The sequence below is a fragment of the Simochromis diagramma genome, unplaced genomic scaffold, assembly GCF_900408965.1.
Source record: "Simochromis diagramma unplaced genomic scaffold, fSimDia1.1 OVJJ01000553.1, whole genome shotgun sequence".
Lineage (NCBI taxonomy): Eukaryota > Metazoa > Chordata > Actinopteri > Cichliformes > Cichlidae > Simochromis > Simochromis diagramma.
Window position 1 is genome coordinate 3,235,362 of NW_024387095.1, and position 21,421 is coordinate 3,256,782.

General features: G+C 39.6%; 1 protein-coding gene across 4 annotated transcripts in view; it reads left to right on the forward strand.

Annotated features, from left to right (window-relative positions):
- LOC120742865 (carboxyl-terminal PDZ ligand of neuronal nitric oxide synthase protein-like) overlaps positions 1 to 21,421 on the forward strand; it is a 228,495-nt gene that overhangs the window by 116,855 nt on the left and 90,219 nt on the right. For all 4 annotated transcript variants that reach the window (XM_040046334.1, XM_040046333.1, XM_040046335.1 and 1 more), the window contains exon 5: positions 5,500 to 5,608. In XM_040046334.1, coding sequence (XP_039902268.1) covers positions 5,500 to 5,608 — 109 coding nt within the window. The remainder of the gene's footprint in view (positions 1 to 5,499; positions 5,609 to 21,421) is intronic.

Consider the following 21,421-nt stretch of genomic DNA (forward strand, 5'->3'; position numbering starts at 1 on the left):
TGGGTTGGCTGACATGGTGAAATGTGTCGGCTTGGTTGTTGAATTGCTGAAAAACGTGAAACTCTCAAAACTTTCCAAAAGGGTTTTGGTTGCTGTCAGGTCAGCGTCCGTTAAGCAGTAAAGTTTAACAGAGCAAAGCCCCTATTAAAAACTCCACATGCATGAAAACTCAGAATTCGGTAGACTAGACATTGCTGGCGCTCCCGGTGAAAGAATTTTGTCAATACGACTTGTAGTTCTTTCTTGGGAAGTATTTGTTTCACAATGACTTTTCTGTTTATTTAAAGCAGCAGAAGAAAGGCAGATGTGTGTGTGTGTGTGTGTGTGGTGCCACTGGGTGCAGTTGCTATAGCAACCAGGCTCACACCTGCCTGCTTAATGAGCTCTGTCACTCTGCCAAGATTCATCTTTAAAACTTTTTTCAACTTTTGCTGTGTCCACAGTGTTTGCTCTACAGCCATCATTTTACCCTCGAAACGTAGCCATCGTTTTTCTCTTTCCAACATTGTGTTTTTCAAAGCTCAGAGATTTAAACTTTTTGAACTGTGTGGCTCAAAGTAGATAGATAACCTCCTAACTGACCCATAGAAATACATTGTATTTTCAGTCAGGAGTTTGTCTCAACAGCAGAAAAGACCCCACCTTTTAAATTACTCCTGTGACCACATTTTTGACACCACAAGGATAAAAGAGACACTGTTGTGTAGAACAATTCATTGGGATCCTCACAGTTCAAAAGCTGTTTTGATGGGAGTTAGGGTCTTGGATTTAGATGCAGTTTTTCAACAGGTGCACCAAGGCAGATTTGACAGGGTTTCGCCACAGAATAACAGTATGCCAGTAGTTAGTGCAGGCCAACTAAATAGGGTATTCTGATTGGCCTGTTAAATTCAAGCTTATTGTTCATTGGTGGATTTGTCTTCCGCACACAGGTGGTTCAGTTCTGGGCATTTGGAGTCAGATGGTGACTTTTAGAATCATCTTTTCTGAATGATTAAAATTTACGGCATTTAGCTGTCTGTAGTGGATTTTCCCACATTTCAGTCATTCGGTGATTAAAATAATGAGGTTTCAATTTTTTATGCAGATGTTTTCTGACTCTACATTTTCTTTTGTCATTAATCAGCTTTTTCTAATTTACATTTTAAACATGTTCGCCTACTTTTAACTTCTTCTCTTTGAATGTCAGCTTTCAATAGTTCTGAACTTTTGTTTTCAGGTGAAAATTTCTGTATTTTTCATCTCATTCAACATTTTTAACTTAACATGCAGCAATTATTTCATTTCAGCTCAAAACATTCAGCTAGCAGCATCCACACTGCAGTTTCTTCAGAAAATGCATTCTCTAGTTTAGTTTAGAATTTTTAAATGAAATTAAATTAATGAGGCAAAACCACAGGATTCAGAAATGAATTTTTTCTCTCCAACCATTGGTTGTTAGTTGGAAATAACTTCATTGGGGAAGCAAAGCTGTTCAACAAGTAATTCAACCGAAGATCAAAAAGAATAGATGAAAACAAAAGGAAATACTTAATTTTTCACTTGTGATGATCAGAGTAGAGACTAAAGGTCTGATTGGGCCGCACAAGATTTCCACTTCCACTTTTCAAACTGGGCCTCAGAACCTCTGCTTTAAATGATTGATCTTCTTTTTGTAGCTGTATTGTTTTTATTAGGGTTTTTTAATGTTATGAGGGGTTTTAATAAATTTTTTCCAGTCAGATGTATTTTTGTTATCAGAGACACACTTCTATTGCTGCTCTTATTTCATTCAGCAGCAGCGTGAGCAGAAAAGTGACTTCCCTTCAGGTGAATATGTTGTGGATTGAACGTTTAAGCGGGACAGACAACCCCTTGAAATACAATAAAAGAAGCTTGCTGTTGGCACCATTTGCAGTTTGATATATTTTGCCCTTAAGCATCTTTGACAGCTTTCGTGTGAAGCCCGCCTCACTTATTCCAAGATCTGATCTATCCGATGCATCTTCACCTGGATGGTTGGCAGCTGTTCCTCTTAGAAACAGTTGATAGAGATGTATCTGGGCTGTCATCTCGGCACTGCTCAGGGATTTGTCAGCTAAGCTCACTTTGACTCACTTGTGGGGTGAGCTTCGCTTGTCTGGAAGAATATAATGTGCCCCGCAGTCAACAGTTAGTGCAGCAGGAAGCAGTTTGCCGTCATCCTGCCTCAGATTTAAAAACAAAAAAATCAGGATGTTTATTCCTATTAAACTGTCTTGGAGTGAGGGGCTAAAGGAGGGCCTTTTAATTAAAAGGGAAGATTTTTGGGGGGAAAAAAGGAGCCGGATGGGAGCGGTCAGTTTTCTCAAAGTACATGACCTGGCTTGAAATGTTTTTTGCTACAGCTCCTCAAATCCCGGATTTTTTAGTCCTACTCTTTCCTTTGGAGGAAAGGCCTGTCTTAAGAGGAGCCTCTACTAGTGTTCTGTCTCCTTTTAAAGTTTCTAGTAGAGTAGACAGCTTCCTGAAACGTCCTTAGTTTATTAGTTACACTAACACAATATATTTTATATTAATCAGAATCTGGATTCTGGGCCAAATTCATAATTTTTCTTTGATTTTTTTTGGTACATTGTAGTTTTGTTTTAATCACCTCATAATCCAGGAAATAGTCAGAATTCAATTCATTGGCCTTTACTGTGTTTATGGGAAATACCTTTGGGTCAATCTGGTGATGAATGCTGTGTGTAGAAACATGCAGGAATCCAGCTGGAATGTTTGGTATAAGTATTAATAATGTGCAGATTTCTGCCTTAGAGGAATTTTATAGGAATGTATGATCAAATTCCACTGTTTTTGTTTGTAATTCAATTGGAATTTCAGAAGTCCAGCAGGGCAAGAAACACGCAGTTCTAGAATAAGACATGATTGTAAGTCATAAATAAACCAGCAATTTTCACAGTAAGACATAAGAAGCCAGCAGAGAGATTTATCACATAAATGTCTCCATAAACATGAAATGATTTATCTTAACGGAGGCTTAAGCCTGCTGTAGTCACATTACATATGTAAATGTCTACACTTTTTCTTTTACCTAAAAACACAGTGGCAGCCACACTGCTGGCTTGTTTACAGTCTGTATGATGGTCCTTGATAAGTGCACTGTCATTATAGCTAATGGAGTCATTGAAAACCAAAGGCATAATACACCAAAGTGGATCAGGAAACATGGGGGACTGAATTGGTTCTCATTATTTATGAGCCCTTCACAACAAATATATGTGCAAGATGATGACTAAACTTGTATTTGAATTCGTATTGCCTTTCCTGCTCTCTGGAACTGAGAGCAGGCTTTTTGTTATTCAAAAATAAATAAATGTATGAAAGTAAACCTAATGTGTTTAAAAACTAAAAATGACAATCTTGTAGATGATTTCATGCATCACTTATAAGTTGACTTTTACAGCAGCACGTTGGATCTGAAATCAGTGCATTCATGTGCGAGCTCGTGTGTGTGTGTGTGTGTGTGTGTGTGTGTGTGTGTGTGTGTGTGTGTGTGTGTGTGTGTGTGTGGTATTTTGAGAGTCTGCTGAGCAGACAAAGACACAATCTATAACACAAGAACTTCAGCTAGTGTGGCTCCCAGAGAAAAAAGCCAAAATAAATACCACAAAAATGTCACAGAGTGGGTAGATCAGACCCTACAATATTACTGGTAGGCAAACACACATATACACACACACACACACACACACAAACACAAAGCCACCTTGTACAGTAACATACTCACACATAGGCAGCAGGATCATTTGCATAATCTTCACCTAATTCCTTGTTCTTCCCTGGTTGTCCGTTGTCTCGCTATGATAAATTACCCCAAGCAACCTTGCAGGTTCCTTAATATGGTGCTAATTGGCCAATTAGGGCGCCGTTTTGCCTGAGGATTTCGCCACTTTTTGCGGTTATATTTCAAGTTTACTGTTAATCAACAAATGGCCTCAGATTCCTCTTCTGTCAAAATCCAACCACACATTGGACTATGCTCAAAAACACAAAGATACAGTGCATATGGTACTGAAGGCACATTTAAAGGTAGAAGAGCTGTACAAACGAGGGCAATAAAAATCACATAAATGAAGGACAGAGTCTTAATCTATACGAAACCAGGCCTAGAAAGGTCTTAGAAAAAAAGTCCTATGCCCAGCTGAATCATGGCAGCCTTTACAGCTTTGCCCAGGTAAAAGCCATAGACGATATAAAAGACCAGTACAATGTCACTCACTGGTTTGTGCAGCGAGCATATCTTGCATAATCCTCCTGACGCTTGACAATGGCCAAAATTTACAAAATTGACTTAATATTTGATTCACTATGACCTGAATTGAGTAACTAAACCTAAAAACTCATCACAAAAACCTTTTATTGAGGTCAGTTCTAAGAGCCTTGTTTCCACAAACTTCTGCAGGACAGGAAGTGTTTGTGAAACCAGAGGTACTGGCCTTTCTAAAAGACTGCAGATTGCAGAAGAGATGTCAGACTGTTAAACTCAAAACTCAATCAGTTTAACCTGAGACACATAATCCTAACTATAGTGGGGAAATGAATATGATCACACTACTTAAAACATAACCCAAGTACCAAGGTGCTTACATAATATACTTAAAAATTAGAACTTTTTGTAAGTTGGTAAAATACAGATAGGCAAACAATGCAGGTGTCATCAGTTGGAAATGGCATTAAGTGGAGTAATTTCTTATTTTCAGTGGATTCTTACGTGTGAGCATTCATATCATTTCAAAATATGACAGTTTCCCAATTTTCTTGCCACCTTATCATCATCGGCATCTCTTTACCCCTCCAGCTTTTTTCTTTTGTCATCATGAATTAGATCCACAGTGGGGGTTAACTCATACAGTGCTCTCGCGCCTACAGGTTATTGTTTAGGCGTTTTGCGCTGCCTTTGTACTCCCAGAGTTGTCTCTTGCTATTTACCTCCTCTGCAGGGTATTGTACAGTTTGTCACTGTTGGCTGCGCACAATCTCTCCCTACTAACACAACTCTATTTTTGACTCAAACTTAGTTCCTCCCTATATCCTCTTTCACACAGAGTATTTTTTTTTTTGTTAGAATGGTATTAACGCCCCCGTCTCCTGCGTGCACTGGAATATATCACTGTTGTTATTTGAAGCATTTTCTTTTACTTGGATTTTAAGTTCACCTGACTTTCTGACATTTTTGCAGTATAACATAAATAAAACTGAAGTTTTGAAAAGAGCTTGCACCTGTCATTTATTTAAATAGTCCTACCCCCATCACAGCTTTCTCAGCTTCTTTTTCCATCTAAAATCTACAGTTTGATGTCTTTCCTTTTGGATTAAAACAAAATCATGTTTATATTTGTCACATTCAAATCCCAGAGAAATAGGCTTGTTTCCCATTTTGCATCTTAAGATGCATTTTGAAAGCTTGCCAGGTTTTGTTGTTGTTTTGCATCTCATTCACTTTTTTAGTTTCTGACCTATTTTCTTTTCTTTTAGGATCTTCTACGTGTCTCATGACTCTCAAGATTTGAAGATCTTCAGCTACATTGCCAGAGATGGACAGAGCAATGTGTTCCGCTGTAATGTGTTCAAGTCCAAGAAGAAGGTAAGACAGAGAGAAGCTCCGTTTTAATGTCACTTGTTACATGCCCTTGATGAGTTGGATAGATTCACTTAACTGAAGCCGTACACCTACAGCTCTGCTTTAGACATCATCTCATAAATTTGTTTTAAACAACTGAACAACAACAGAAAGCAATACGTTATGTGGTTGCTATAAAACAACACAAGGACAAAAGTTGTACACTGAGGACTGGCTGTCTTATGTTAAGAAGTAATTATTTATTTATTTTGAGGGGTTTTTTTTGGGGGGGGGGGGATCTATTAGCAAGATTAATCAAAAAGTTGTGATCCGGTTGTGAGTTTTTTGGGATTTATCTTCTTCTTGTTTTCACTTCATAAATGCATATTCATTTGAAATACTGAAAATTAATTTGAAATAAAAAAAATATTGGGAGTCACCATTCAGATGTTTTTGTAAAAATATCGCTCATCCAGATACAGATATTCTAGAACTAGTACCAAGGCTGTATAACAAACCACACATTGCATGGTTACATGGTTTCAAACTAACCTTCTATTAGATCTAAATCTTTTACTATAAAAAACTTTTAGTCACAATTATAAATATAGTATGAAAGCCTACTTAAGGCTCAAATTTTAACCAGAGAGACTAGAATACGATGTTGGTATTTAAGGAATTGAGCTAAGTCACTTGATTCATATCTCTCAGACAGATTGTGATTTGTGTAAATGTGGAGCCTTCGTTTTACAAACGTTAGTCAAAGAGTTCCCCAGGAATGAGGACCAGTACTACAGTGCTTAAATCTTTGGGCAATATTACAAGAAAACACTGCATACATTTTCGGTTCTCTGCAGATGATACCCAGCTGTGTTTATCTACGAAGGCAGATAATATAAGACAATTAGTTAAACTGCAGTCACGTCTTAAAGATTTAAAGGCCTGGATGTAAAGTCATTTTCTTCTCCTGATTTCAGAGAAAGATTAGGCCCTAAAAATCTTGGAAGCATGATGTCTAACCAGATACTTAGAAACTTACAAAGGATGGCATTACCTTGGCCTCTAGCAACACTGTGAGGAATCTTGTCATTTTTGATCAAGATGTGTTCTTCAGTGCATGTATTAAACAAATATGTAGGGCTGCTTTCTTTCATCTTTGAAATACTGCTAAAATTAGAAACAGCAGAGCCTTCAGCTGTCATGTCCTGTAGAACTAGCTCCCAGCTTGGATTCAGGAGACAGGCACCCTCTCTACTTTTAAGATTAGGCTTCAAATTGTTCCTTTTTGATAAAGCTTAGATTTAGGGCTGGATCAGGTGACCCTGAATAATCCCTTAGTTATGCTGATATAGGCTCAGACTGCTGTGGGACTTTCTGTGACCGTATGATACAATAAGCATCACAGTCATTTCTGCATCATTTCCACTCACCTATACCACTATTTAATGACAGCATGTCATTACACTTTTGTCTTCTCCTAGTCTGTCTCCTTGTGCTCTCTTTCTTTTATTTTGTCGTTTCCTTCCACTCCAGCTGGTCGCGACAGTTGGCTGTCCCTCCCTGAGCCCGATTCTGCTGGAGATTTCTTCCTGTTAAAAGGGAGTTTTTCCTTCCCACCATCACAAGTGCTTGCTCATAGAGGATTTTCAACACCAAAGTTACAAATGAATTTACAAAAACACATAATATAATCACATAGGCGGGGGGAAATGCAAGAGTTCAAAGAGTTACTTGTCTAAATTGTTTAAAATGGTTCATGTAAGCCTCAAGTACAACACCAACACCACAATAAAATGTCACTAAGAGGTGAAGAGTGACAATACAAAGGAATTTATGAGAAAGTCTTGCTTAATCAATACGTCTTTTAAAGGTATTTAATTGAAGATACTGTCCACTGTAATTCACCTTTTGTAGTTAACGGGCAAGAGTTTCCTGCGTGGCAGGCTGTGCTCTGGCTGGTTCTGGGGCAACAGTTCAAGTATATAATCTGGGGCCAGGCCATGAAGGACTTTAAAAGCAGCAAGTTAAATTTAAAAGGTAGTTCTTGACCGGCAAGTGGGCAGCCATTAAAATCTGCTATGCTTCACATAACTGATTATGGTGAGTATGGTAAAACCTGAAAATGTGTTTGGACACACTCCGCTGATAAGTAGAGCTGAACTGCCAGTGAGCAAGTTGCTTCATGCCAACCTCTTCATACTCAGTTTCTTAAAAACCAACTAATGAGACTTTTTTTTCTTAACCTTGTTCTGCTAACCAGATTCTGCTTTGTTTGGGTTGTTTATGATTTCGAGTTCTTCCCAATTTAGATTTGCATGATGTCTTTTCTGATTTTTTTTTCAAAAGGAGCAGCAGAGAGGATGGGCTTCAACCTAGAATGAGTCATACGAATAATGTGTTCTTAAATGGCTGTATCTCAAACCACTGAGGTACTTTTTAGTGCTTGTGTGTCTGCAGTCTTTCTTATCTGTAGAAGTTTTCATCACTGCATCTGATCTGCAGAGACGAAGAAATGCCGTACCGTGCTATGAAAAAGTCTTTGCACCTTTTACTGATTTTATTTTATTTTTTTGCCACATTTACATGTTTCAGATCATCAAGCCAATTTTAATATTGGACAAAGATAACCGGATTAAATGCAGAATGCAAATTTTAAATGATGATGTGGGAAAACTATCCACATCTATCTTGCCCTTTATGAAAAGGTAATTCAAGTCCAGCATGAACGGCCAATTTAAGGCATTTGACTGCCATGTTGACTGTTGGTAGGACGTTCCTTTTATGAATGTGATTTCTTGATTCAACATGTCTGGCAGTAATCAGGTCTGGGCGAGTTTAGTGAAAATGAACTCATCTATCCTGTAAATGTGGTTAATCCCACTTAATTAATGACTTATCAGTTTTTTTCACACAGGTCCAGGTAGGTTTGGCTGCCTTTATAAATGAACTCATCATTTCTAAACTGCATTCTGTATTTAGTTGGGCTGTCTTTGTCTGATATTAGAATTTTTTTGATCTGAAACATGTATCTGTGACAAGTGAAAGAAAATCAGGAAAGAGGAAAATACTTTTTTCCACACCGTGTATTTCTCAATCCTCCGCACTTTTACAGCCCAGTTCAGTCCTCCTAACTAATATCTCATAATACCCTGTGTGAATCTTCTGTTTCACCTGCAAGGCTCACATTTTATTTCCTTTATTAATCAGCTGTGATGTGTAATTAGAATACACTAGAGGGGTCGGATTTGTTTTTGTTAATTCCCAATTTGATCTCAAGTCAGCTGGGCCGGAAAATCCTATGAAGCAAAAAATGTATTCACAAAACACACTCCCAAGTTGGCTTAAGCCCCCTCCTTCAGTGTGGTATGGCAGACCATGGATAATGCCTTTGTCAGTGAGAAGGATGTTAGACTGATGGTGATTCAGATCTCTGGTTCAGATGAAATTACCACTTCTGACAATCACTCTGATCTGTTTTTATGCAAAACAATGCTTTCTGGAGCAATCCATTGAAAGGTTCCAACATCATTCCCCGCCGTCTGTGCAGCTTTCACACTATGCCAACCCAGCAAATGGGCCAGATTGGACCTTTTAGGCAGGCTGCTTCTGGCTGTTAGCTGTTAGCCCTGTTAGCTTATTCATTTATGTAATTTACAATGAAACGGCTCCACAAAAGAGGGTGGACTGATTGAGCTCATGAATGGATGATTTAAACAGTCACCTCTTTTGGGCCTTTAATGCAGTTTATCCTTAGGAAGGTTTTCTCATTATCTAACATTACCTGGAACAATTTCTTATACCTTGCGATCTCAAATGTTTCACATCCTCATGATGGCACATTGTTGGTGCTGAACTAAGGTGTTCTAAATTCTGTGATTTTTTTTTTTTTTTTTGGGGGGGGGATCCGACTTTTTTGACCCTATGCGACCCATATCCGATCATGGTATGACAGTGTGAACGGCACAAATCCAATATTTTCAAATCCGACCTGGGTCACTTTCGTATGTGGTACTGAATCCGATACATATCTGATGTTTTAGAAAGCGACTGCTGTTTGAATGGTCATGTCGCATTAAATCCGTCTTTTACGTCACTGACACAAGACAGACGGTAATTATCCACGCTGGAGAAGACAAACGAGAAAGCGTGGTGGCGGAAACTGGAGACGGAGCGATTCAATGGACAGAAACTGAGGTTTTGGACTTGATTAGCATATGGGGAGACAATTCTATTCAAGATAAACTTGAAGGGTCGTATCGTAACCGAGCTGTGTTCGAGTGCATTGCCAAAGAAATGGTTGAACGAGGGCACAGGCAAATGTGGCTACAGTGTCAGAGGAAAGTGAAGAGCCTCAGGGCCATGTTTAAAGAAGCTAAAGATATAAACAAACGAAGTGGACGTGGTCGAGTCACCTGCCCGTTTTTTGATGAGCTTGACCGTGTTTTGGGCGACAAACCCAGCTGTCAGCCAGCTGTGACGTCTTCTTTTGCGCATGCGGACGGCTTTGAGGGCCGTGAACCGCTCACACTAGAGCGTGTTTTCAGTCACATTTTATTTGTAGTGTGAACAACCAGAGAAATTAAATCGGATTTGATCAAAAAATCGGAATTGAGCATTAAGACCTTCAGTGTGAACGTAGCCTAACAGATGAAAGATTCCTGGTTCGATCCTGGTTTGGGTCAGAAAGGGGCACTGATGTAAAAACTCTGCTAAATCCAACATGCAGAGCGACCGTCTGTGATAAGCCCTTCTAAATAAGGTGGCAACTGGAGGTAGCTTCTACAAAGAAGAGATGGAAGAAACACCCTTCAACCATGTTACGAGTGTTGATGTTGCATAGTCTGTCCACTAGAGGGCACTCTGCAATATCCCCATTGCTGTGCAATGTGCCTGCTAAGTGCAAATGAGTAATCCGTGTCTTACAACAATAGAATTTTTAAGCTGCATTGTCATAATATTTTAGGAAGGAGGTGTAAATAACAAAACATAAAAAATAAACAAATCTGTTTATGTTTTGTGTTACTTAAAGAAAAATTATTTTGGGCAATATATCAGATTTTTAAGTATTCAAATATATGTATTTGCATTTGTGTTAAAAATCCTGTATCGGCTGGGCTCTATTTTTTCAAACGATCAGTGAAAGAATTTGTGTTTTTGTGTCAAAACAACCTCAAACTTTGTTGCTGCATAATTACAAGATGGACAAAGACTGATCAGTGCATCATTTCCGATGTTTTCACAGTCTGGTAGTTATGTGGCGTTCACAACAATCCCACCTTCTCTTTTAAATCTAGTCACTGTCTGAGTCGCATCCTGACAACCACTAAAAAAGACACACCCTGGTGTCCCTCAATAATAATTCCTTGCACTGTGGGCCTGGCATTGGTGTGAGGAACAAGTATGAGGGTCTTCTGGGGTGGATATGTTGCTGCTGAAATGTGCTGAGCAGAGACAAAGTTAAAACAGAGTCCAGCAGTGTGACACAGTTAGGAAATGTGCTCCCAGTTTTCCACTTTAGCTGCCAATTTAGAGGACTTGATAGTTAAGTCCAGGGGTTAGCTGGGTGAAGCGCACACTGCCTCATTATCTCTTACAGACAGACTGGCATTGACACATGAGCACACATACACGCACACACACGCGCAGACACACACATATTCTGTTCAGAATACAAAATGGAGAGTGACGCATACCAAAAATCTCTGGGCAACCAAGGCCCTGAGGCCATTAAACTGAAAACTTATCTGTGCGTGTGTGTGTGTGTGTGTGTGTGTGTGTGTGTGTGTGTGTGTGTGTGTGTGTGTGTGTGTGTGTGTGTGCGTGCGCGCGCAGGCACATAATGCTTTTTAAAGTGTATTGGGGGTGAAGAGACTAAAGGCAGGGACTGTTTTTAATGGAGAACTTATTGACAGTTTGAATTAATTTATTACAGTTCACATCTGGATGATATTGATTACATTTATAACTTTACAGTTTTTAAAAAAGCATTTCCCTGTGGCAGAACCAAAAATGAAATACCTGTTGTTGTTCTCCTCTGGGCGCATGATGCCGCATTAGACTGCACTGTGAAAAAGCACATTAGTACAAAGAAATAAAGTCAACTAAGTAAACTAGTTTGGTTTATGTGTAATCAGTCTTTTTGCTCTGGAAAGTTAGCAGTTGGCTTTGCTTTATGTAGTTATGTTTGAGTTGTTGTGATCAGCTACTACCTTTTAAAATTAGCCTTTCAATTATTTATTTTCGTTTTCTCATTTACTGACAATAGCAACTTAATAGAAACTAAAGCGTTACAAACACTCTCAACATATATTTAGAACCAGCAGGTGATGATCTGGGTCTTATCTGGGATTATTATCACTTTTCTCAGTTTGATTATGGTTGAGAAAAAACATTATTTTTTAGATTAAGACACACAGCCAAGATGCATCTGCCAGTGCTGAAAATGAAGGACACAGGTTAAAAATTGCATTTTCTCAAGGAGTCACTTGAGCAAAAACAAGTCAAGAAGGTCCCTGTAGATTCAGTAGCTGTGTTAAACTGCTGCTTTTAATAGCAGAAATGACCATTTTTACAGTCTGGAACAAAAGCTAATTTCTGCCTCTATAATGAAGGCAGGTGGGGGGAATTTTTTTAATGACAATGTTTGTGCTGTTGGTGCCTTTGAAGTTATATTAAAATTCTGTGACAAGTTTTAAAGTCTTCCAAGACATTTGTGATTTGTTTTAGTACAGTGAAGTGCAGTGTGGGTATATAACTAGGGATGGGTATTGTTTAGGTTTTATCTGATACCAGTACCAAACCGGTACTTTTGAAACGGTGCCGGTGCTTAAACGGTGCTTAAAGAATGGAGAACACAAACTTTGTCCAAAAACCTCTTATGTTTCGCTGGTTTTTTTGTAAAAAGATAACAATGTTAGCCTTTTCTGCAGCTATAGGGGATATATGGCATCACTCTTGACTGGAAGCAGTGCTTAATCAATGGAAAAAAAACACAAACTTTGTCCAAAAACCTCTCATGTTTAGCTGTTTCCCACTTTTTCTTTGGTCATTTTAGCCTTTTTGGCCAGGGTGAAGAGAGTATCTGCCATCAAACAAGAAGACAGCCGCATGTAACTACGACGGTGTTTGCTAGTTCACCTTACGTGCATCAATTTAATAACGTGGTTAGCGTACTCAACGTAAACACACGAACAACATTAAGCTACTGACCCAGAGAAGAACGGCTGCTGCTGCTATTATCATCCGTCATCATTTCTGCTACACTGGCAGGGCTAGGGGCCAGGACTGTACTCCACGGGTTCTTGGGGGATGTTGCTAACTCCGGGTCCGATAACAGGCACCACACCCGCATTAGATGTGGTCGGTGTGAGGTCTTGCAGCAAGCTATCAAATATGGCGCATTTCTCGGCTTTTAACAAAATGCTATACGTTGCTAGGTGTTTCATCAGAATCGAGGTGTTACCTCCTTTGCACAGTATCAGCTTAAAGCACTTGTTGCAGGCTGCTGAGTTTGCATATTTTGCTGTGAAGTACAGCAAGACTTTTGACCGCTTCGGTAGCTGTAGCTCTCCTCTAAAAGAACGTACGTACCTGGGCCCGCCTACTACGCTTGCAAAGGTGAAATGATTGGCTAGAATTCAAAGTGTGTGACATCTCAGGGGAAAAAAAGCACCGAAATGCGCGCTGCTTTTCCGTCTGGTTACTACCGTTTATGTCATAATGGCCATAATGGCACCGGATACCAGTACCCATCCCTATATATAACTCACCACTGTTTATGCTTGTGTGTGTGTGTCTTACACCCAGTGCATTGCAGTGTATGGACCCAGCTTGCTAAGCACCCATGCTACTGTTAGCTGATAATTTAAATTTCTACCTGATTTTAATGTGACTCCTTTTGGCACCAGAAAGTCCAGATGGTGACCTTGAGGCGTCAGTGTGTGGTGTTCACACACATACAAATGACGTAGGCACATCACATGGATGGTGTCACCACATCTTTTATGAAGGACAAAGGGTGAAAAAGGGTGAAAACCATAAAAAGTTAAAAAATGAAAAATTCTAAGAGTACGGTTTGAAAGCATAACGTCAAACTCTGAAAAAGACTAAATCAGAAGGAAGCACTCTGGCATAATGAGAAGAATAAAGGTAACCATGTCAAACATACAATAAAAATGTCATTCGTGTGGTTTTGTGTGAGTGCAAGTGGAAACCTGTGAGTGGACGATTAAGAAGATGATTAAGGAGACTTTATTCTCCTTCTAACTACCAGCAGTCAGAAAATGGCTTGGCTTTATATCACAGCGGCATAAAAAAAGGCTTCACTGGCCGATCACTTCTAACACTTAGGCAGGTTCTCCTTCTCTCTGTCTCTCCTCTACTATGACTTATGCTCTCTCATTCATCCTCCTCCTTCTCCAAATCAGCAGTTCAGTGGATGCTAATGAATGGTCGAGTCTCTGTTATGTAGAATTGAAGTGTGGGTGATGGAGCAAAGAGCGTTCATCCACACAGTGAATGCCACATTGGCTCCAAATCCACAGACGGTACTATTCTATTTAAGAGGCAGCTGTAAGTAAGAGCAGAAGCAAGAGGTGGTGTCAGAAAGTGTTACGCCTTTCAAAAGCCATGTTTTGAATATTATATATTGGAAATCCACACGCAATATTCATAAGAAGCCACAGTGATCAATGATTGCGTGGTTTATTTATCGCAAATCAAAAGAAATAGGCAAATGTTTTGACTTATCACTGTTCAGGTCAGTTTTTCAGCCACTTATTTTTAAGCCTCCTCTCACATGAGCTGTCAGTGTTTGGAAAGTCTGAAGCAGTGAATGCAGCACCTGCGTCACACAACTGCCCCTGCCATGCCTTGTTGTTGGTGGATATTGCTCCATGGTGTCACTAGTGGTGCTTGAGATATGCAAACAAGTTTTTGAAATAGCTTAAAATATATCAAACCCTCTATATAATTTTTACTTTACAAGTTTTTACATTTCAGAAAGTATATGTTTAAACTTTATATTCTGGCCTACATATGGTTATATATGTAATAATGGCAGTCAGTTAAAGCAGTATATGAATGAGGCGAGGTTGTATATTTCTCTGGTTTTAATGAACATTGAATACAGATAATTTAGTGTAGTGGTTTATTATTTAGTCTAGTCTAGTTACATAATTATAGATCAATGTATAAAAGTGTTTATATTAATATAACTAGGGTTATATTTATTTATAGTGCAATTTGCATGTATTAGATCAGCGGTCCCCAACCTTTTTTGCGCCACGGACCGGTTTATGCCCGACAATATTTTCACGGACCGGCCTTTAAGGTGTCGCGGATAAATACAACAAAATAAAACTAGTACCGGTACCGAAAAAAGAAGATTTATTCATAACACACGTGAAAAGACCCAGGAAAACCGAGTTAACGATAAAAACGATAACAAAATAACACTGAAAACCACACATTTCACACCTGAGCCTCAACTCTCGTGGCCCGGTACCAAACGACTCACGGACCGGTACCAGTCCGAGGCCCGGGGGATCGCTGTATTAGATTATATAATCAAAAAAGGAAACATATATATATTTATATATAATGATCTAAATAGTGGTAAACGTTATTTGCTTCTTCCTATTTTCAAACAGATATTGATTTAATCTTCCTTCCTGTAAGTAAGTTTCTCTTTACACTGCTGTCGTCAGTGTCATCCATTAGAGCTTCAGTGTTTTGTAAAATATACAGGTCTTTCCCAGTACAAGTCTCACAAGATTTTGGTGGTTATCCTAATGAAGCTAGCCCAGCTTTAGACCATGTCATGTGTTGGTATCATTACTCTAATGTCTAATCTTGGCGATACCTGCATCAGTGAGGCGGGGGCACTTTAACAAGCCTAACATAAAGAACGGCACTCATAAGGATCATAAAACATAATGTGGATAACTTTGTTTTGGTCTTTTAAACCTGATAATTGACTCTATATATTACAGCTCACTAATAACATGTCAAGCTTTAATGTAGAGTCCTGCTGTTGTTCTGTGTTTTTAATTTATCTACCCAGCTAATGGATGTAGTGAGAGCTGTGGTTATTGTGTCAAGTGTTCCTTGAGTTCATTTAATGAAATTCTCATTGAGATTTGGACGGAGAAGATTGCAAAGGCCAGACTTTTCTCTTGAGAGGGAGATTTTTCCCTCGTGGCTAATTACATTAGAAAGTTTGGGGTAAGGTACAGGGCTAGTACTGCCCGTTTCAAATAAGAGATTAGAAACTAAAATGTCTTAAAGAACAAGATGCGTGCAGGGTGTATATTTTTACGTGGACGGTGTTTAAATGTAGCCACTGTAGATTTTAGCTTTAAAGTGAAGAATCAATGGTTTCCTCGCTGACTTTGTAGAGTGCTGATGTAAAATGATATAAGGCCAATTCAATGATAAGGACTCACTTTGTTCTTGATACAGCTTGGGGAAGGTAATTGGATTTAATAGCCTTTCAGCACTTTTTATTGAATATCCATATCTCAATGAAATTATCCTTCTGTCTTGAGCTGTAGTCTCTCCTCTCTGTTAAAGCTGTGTTGCTTCTGCACCAGTGGCACGACTAAATCAAAGTTCCAAATCAAACAGAACTGGAAATGGGTTGGGCATTTGTTTTAAGTTACTCCTTTCCTAAAACTACATATCAGTCGTGTTATATATTGATGATTAGATTCCCCTGCTGAAATGTAAACACAGGCAGAAGTCAACTGGCTGTCCTGACATAATTACTCTGTCTTATTCTCCAGTGTTTTAGCTTTGTGCTATTTACAACAACCGCTATACAGGGAGTGCAGAATTATTAGGCAAGTTGTATTTTTGAGGAATAATTTTATTATTGAACAACAACCATGTTCTCAATGAACCCAAAAAACTCATTAATATCAAAGCTGAATGTTTTTGGAAGTAGTTTTTAGTTTGTTTTTAGTTTTAGCTATTTTAGGGGGATATCTGTGTATGCAGGTGACTATTACTGTGCATAATTATTAGGCAACTTAACAAAAAACAAATATATACCCATTTCAATTATTTATTTTTACCAGTGAAACCAATATAACATCTCCACATTCACAAATATACATTTCTGACATTCAAAAACAAAACAAAAACAAATCCGCGACCAATATAGCCACCTTTCTTTGCAAGGACACTCAAAAGCCTGCCATCCATGGATCCTGTCAGTGTTTTGATCTGTTCACCATCAACATTGCGTGCAGCAGCAACCACAGCCTCCCAGACACTGTTCAGAGAGGTGTACTGTTTTCCCTCCTTGTAAATCTCACATTTGATGATGGACCACAGGTTCTCAATGGGGTTCAGATCAGGTGAACAAGGAGGCCATGTCATTAGTTTTTCTTCTTTTATACCCTTTCTTGCCAGCCACGCTGTGGAGTACTTGGACGCGTGTGATGGAGCATTGTCCTGCATGACAATCATGTTTTTCTTGAAGGATGCAGACTTCTTCCTGTACCACTGCTTGAAGAAGGTGTCTTCCAGAAACTGGCAGTAGGACTGGGAGTTGAGCTTGACTCCATCCTCAACCCGAAAAGGCCCCACAAGCTCATCTTTGATGATACCAGCCCAAACCAGTACTCCACCTCCACCTTGCTGGCGTCTGAGTCTGACTGGAGCTCTCTGTCCTTTACCAATCCAGCCACGGGCCCATCCATCTGGCCCATCAAGACTCACTCTCATTTCATCAGTCCATAAAACCTTAGAAAAATCAGTCTTGAGATATTTCTTGGCCCAGTCTTGACGTTTCAGCTTGTGTGTCTTGTTCAGTGGTGGTCGTCTTTCAGCCTTTCTTACCTTGGCCATGTCTCTGAGTATTGCACACCTTGTGCTTTTGGGCACTCCAGTGATGTTGCAGCTCTGAAATATGGCCAAACTGGTGGCAAGTGGCATCTTGGCAGCTGCACGCTTGACTTTTCTCAGTTCATGGGCAGTTATTTTGCGCCTTGGTTTTTCCACACGCTTCTTGCGACCCTGTTGACTATTTTGAATGAAACGCTTGATTGTTCGATGATCACGCTTCAGAAGCTTTGCAATTTTGAGACTGCTGCATCCCTCTGCAAGATATCTCACTATTTTTGACTTTTCTGAGCCTGTCAAGTCCTTCTTTTAACTTGTAGCTTGCCATCACCAGTGTGTGAATGTGTGTGTGAATGGGTGGATGACTAGATATGTAAAGCGCTTTGGGGTCCTTAGGGACTAGTAAAGCGCTATATAAATACAGGCCATTTACCATTTCTTTTGACCCATTTTGCCAAAGGAAAGGAAGTTGCCTAATAATTATGCACACCTGATATAGGGTGTTGATGTCATTAGACCACACCCCTTCTCATTACAGAGATGCACATCACCTAATATGCTTAATTGGTAGTAGGCTTTCGAGCCTATACAGCTTGGAGTAAGACAACATGCATGAAGAGGATGATGTGGACAAAATACCCATTTGCCTAATAATTCTGCACTTCCTGTAAGCTCGCTGAAGCTGTCATGGAACTTGACAAGTCTACCCTTTTTAAAAAAAACATTTCACTGGCTTATTTGATGATTTAATGAGGTTGTTCTCACTCCCAACCCAGGATGTGGTCAGGATCCTTTGGCTTCACATAGTGACACACTAAGCAACCCTTAAATGTCATTTTTCCAGTATACAGGGTAGTGCCGTAGGATAGTGCAAGTTCTGCAATGTCTAAAACAAGCATGATGCGACTGTGGGCAAAACCGTTGTCCAACCGTGTTACACCATGGTAACCAAGAAAGCAGGAGAAGGTTGTGGCAGACAAAGTTTAACCTTTGACAGTTGTTTATCATTTTATATTTGTAACCCAAACCACGAGTTCACTGCTTGCCCCTGGAAGCTTCTTCAACAGCAAATTGGTCCCAAAGAATTGGCAAGACCAAAAATAGTACAGAATACCCTTTTGAAGAGCATGAGAGCAAGGGAGCGTTACCCTGCCCAGAACAGGGTTACCAGGGTCCCACCCTGGATCCAGGCCTACAGGGGCCTGAGGGCACGGTTGCCCCGTCTTTGCCCATCCCAAAATACCTAGATTGGCTGTAGGGGATCAGTGCAGTGGATGCAGAGCAGAAGTGGAGGTCCTAGTTGTACCCAGCTGTCAAAACTCGCTAGAGCAACAAAATATGTCCCTCTGTTACTCACTTTGAAATCCAAGATCCAGTGTCTTGGTGTCTTGGGAAATGGCATGTTAAAATATGATGGGAAAGGTTTCATCCCCAAGTGCCAAAATGTGACAAACTAGGACTGAGAATTTGTTACATGTTCTCAAATTCACACCGACAAGATGATGTTCCAGTTTACTGTCTAGTGAGTGACAGAGGAAAGGGGAGAATCCAGAACATTCAGATGCTGTCTGGCACTCCTGCCACAGAGCGAGTTAATTAAAAGATACTGATATTTAAACAAATCCTGGAGAGAGAAAAGGTGACAGGGGAGAGAAAGAAGAATCAAGAAAGGTCGACAGAAGCAGTAAGATGGAGAAATTGAAACTGGTTTGGGGGGGGGGGTTGCATGATGTAGCCATGTGTGGTGCCTCGAAAGCAAGCTAATGGTTCAGAAGAGTCACTGAGACGTTATAAATTAATTTCCTTACACTTCGCTCACTTCATGCTGTCATACTCGAGCGCATTCACATGCACACAGAGACTTGTCCATTGATTAGGAGTTATTTCACTCTCATAATATTCACCTGCAGTGCCAGAACTATGGTATAATTCATTCCTGTTCCCCCCCTAATTTCAATCAAAGTGTTTGAAGATCAGACTATGCTGTGCCCTGATCATTATAGTGATCAGAGAGCGTCTAATGCAAATCTTTAAAGGATACGCCAGTGAAATGATCTGTCTTATATGCTATAGAAGATTTGTATACACTGAGCAATGTCTGCGTAAGCTGTAGAAGGACGAGAGGAAACTGTCATCACAGAAGGAATAGACATATGAAGAGAGAGATACGTGGCAATTCTTTAATCACAAGCAATTCCCTTGCTCACCACCCCCGCTCTTGTTTACCCTGCTCTTTCCTAGATTATATTATATTCCCATTTGGCCCTTATTTTTGTCTGTGCCAAGACTTGCAAGTGGACAGCCAAAGCACCGCTCAACCTCTGTGGGTAATTCAGGATAAATAATGCATCACACTTTTGGACAGACTTCATCTCATCATCACTGAGGAAGATCCAGCTCACCAGAGGCTTGATATGTAGAGAAGAAAGGGATAGAAAGGCAAAGATAAGGAAAAGATACACTTTTATTTAGTTGAACTGACAGAGAGGAAAAGTGATGGGGATAGAGTTGGAGACAAAAAAGAGGACTTGACAGAGATGGTGACAGATGTCCAACATAGGCAGCAGCAGCCTTTCCAGCAGGGTATCGAGGTTTTGCATTTGAGTGACAGATATTTTAGTGATCCTGTCAGCTGCCACAATTGGAGATTAGCTAGAGAATTGGCTGAAGGCAAAAAATGTTCAGATAAAGCACAAGTGTCTTCATAAAAAGTTAGTTAAAAAAGAAATTGTGTTAAAAGCAGCATTGAACATAGTGGTATAACACTAAGAACATTCAAGGAGTTTCTATATTAAGAGGACCTAAAAGGAACAGTTAGTTATGTCTTTTTTCAGTTAACTTCAATTTAGTTCACTTCACTTCAGTTCAGTTCAAATAATGCCACATCACAGCAAGCATTTATATTGTAAAACCCCAAACACTAGCAATCGAACAACCCAGAGATTAATAAAAATTAATGATTAAATGTAGAGCATTGTGTAAGCACAAAGATGGGCCTGAAAGCCAAAGACTCCGCTATCCGTTCTACTTTTAAATACCCTAACAACCACAAGTAAACCAGTGTCTCTCCAGTTAATATATGTTTACCCAACTAAAAATACTTTCATGTTGAGATTGGCAGCATTGGTTGGACGTGTTAGCCTGAAAGCATGTTGTCATGTGTTGAAGACTTGGAGCTTGGTTCTGAGAATATAAAGTCATTGGGAAAGTGTTTACTGACAATTAGGATACTTTTCAGACCCAGAGGCTACATCTATTGTTAATATAAAGTCTGTGGTTTGGTTCAGTTGCCATAGATAGTTGTATGGAAAGTCCAGTTAGATCAAGGGTGTCCAACTCCAGGCCTCAAGGGTTTTAGATATCACCCTGGGTCAAATTAGTTCATTACCAGGCCTCTGGAGAACTTCAAGACATGTTGAGGAGGTAATTTAGCCATTTAAATCAGCTGTGTTGGATCAAGGACACATCTAAAGCCTGCAGGACACCGGCCCCTGAGGCCTGGAGTTGGACACCCCTGAGTTAGACTATCAGATTTCTGAGTCTGGATCAAACACCAAAAGACTGCAGTCTGGTTGAAAAGGTAAACAGCGTACAGTAATGCTATAAATGTGATGTTGGGAATAATTGGAAAATATGGTTGTGTATTTATGATATGCAGCTTTTTGTTAACCCAGCTGGCTCTTAAAATGAACAAGGGCATTTTTTTCTGGCATTGCCAATGTCAACGGTCATAACTAAGGGGCAAATTACATCAAAAAAATATTTAAAGACTTTGAACAAATGGCTAAAACTGTATTTGTTGAAAGGGACTTCACATTTGGCACTTTTGACTTTGCAAGGTTTTACTTCTTTAAGATGTTGTCCCAGTTCAGTTTCAACAGAATAGCAACAGAGAGAATCTCCTCCACGTTAATCTCACTGTCTAAGCACTTAATTGTCCATAAGCACATTTGACCAGAAGAAGAAAAAGCTTTTTTTTTCTGTCCTTTG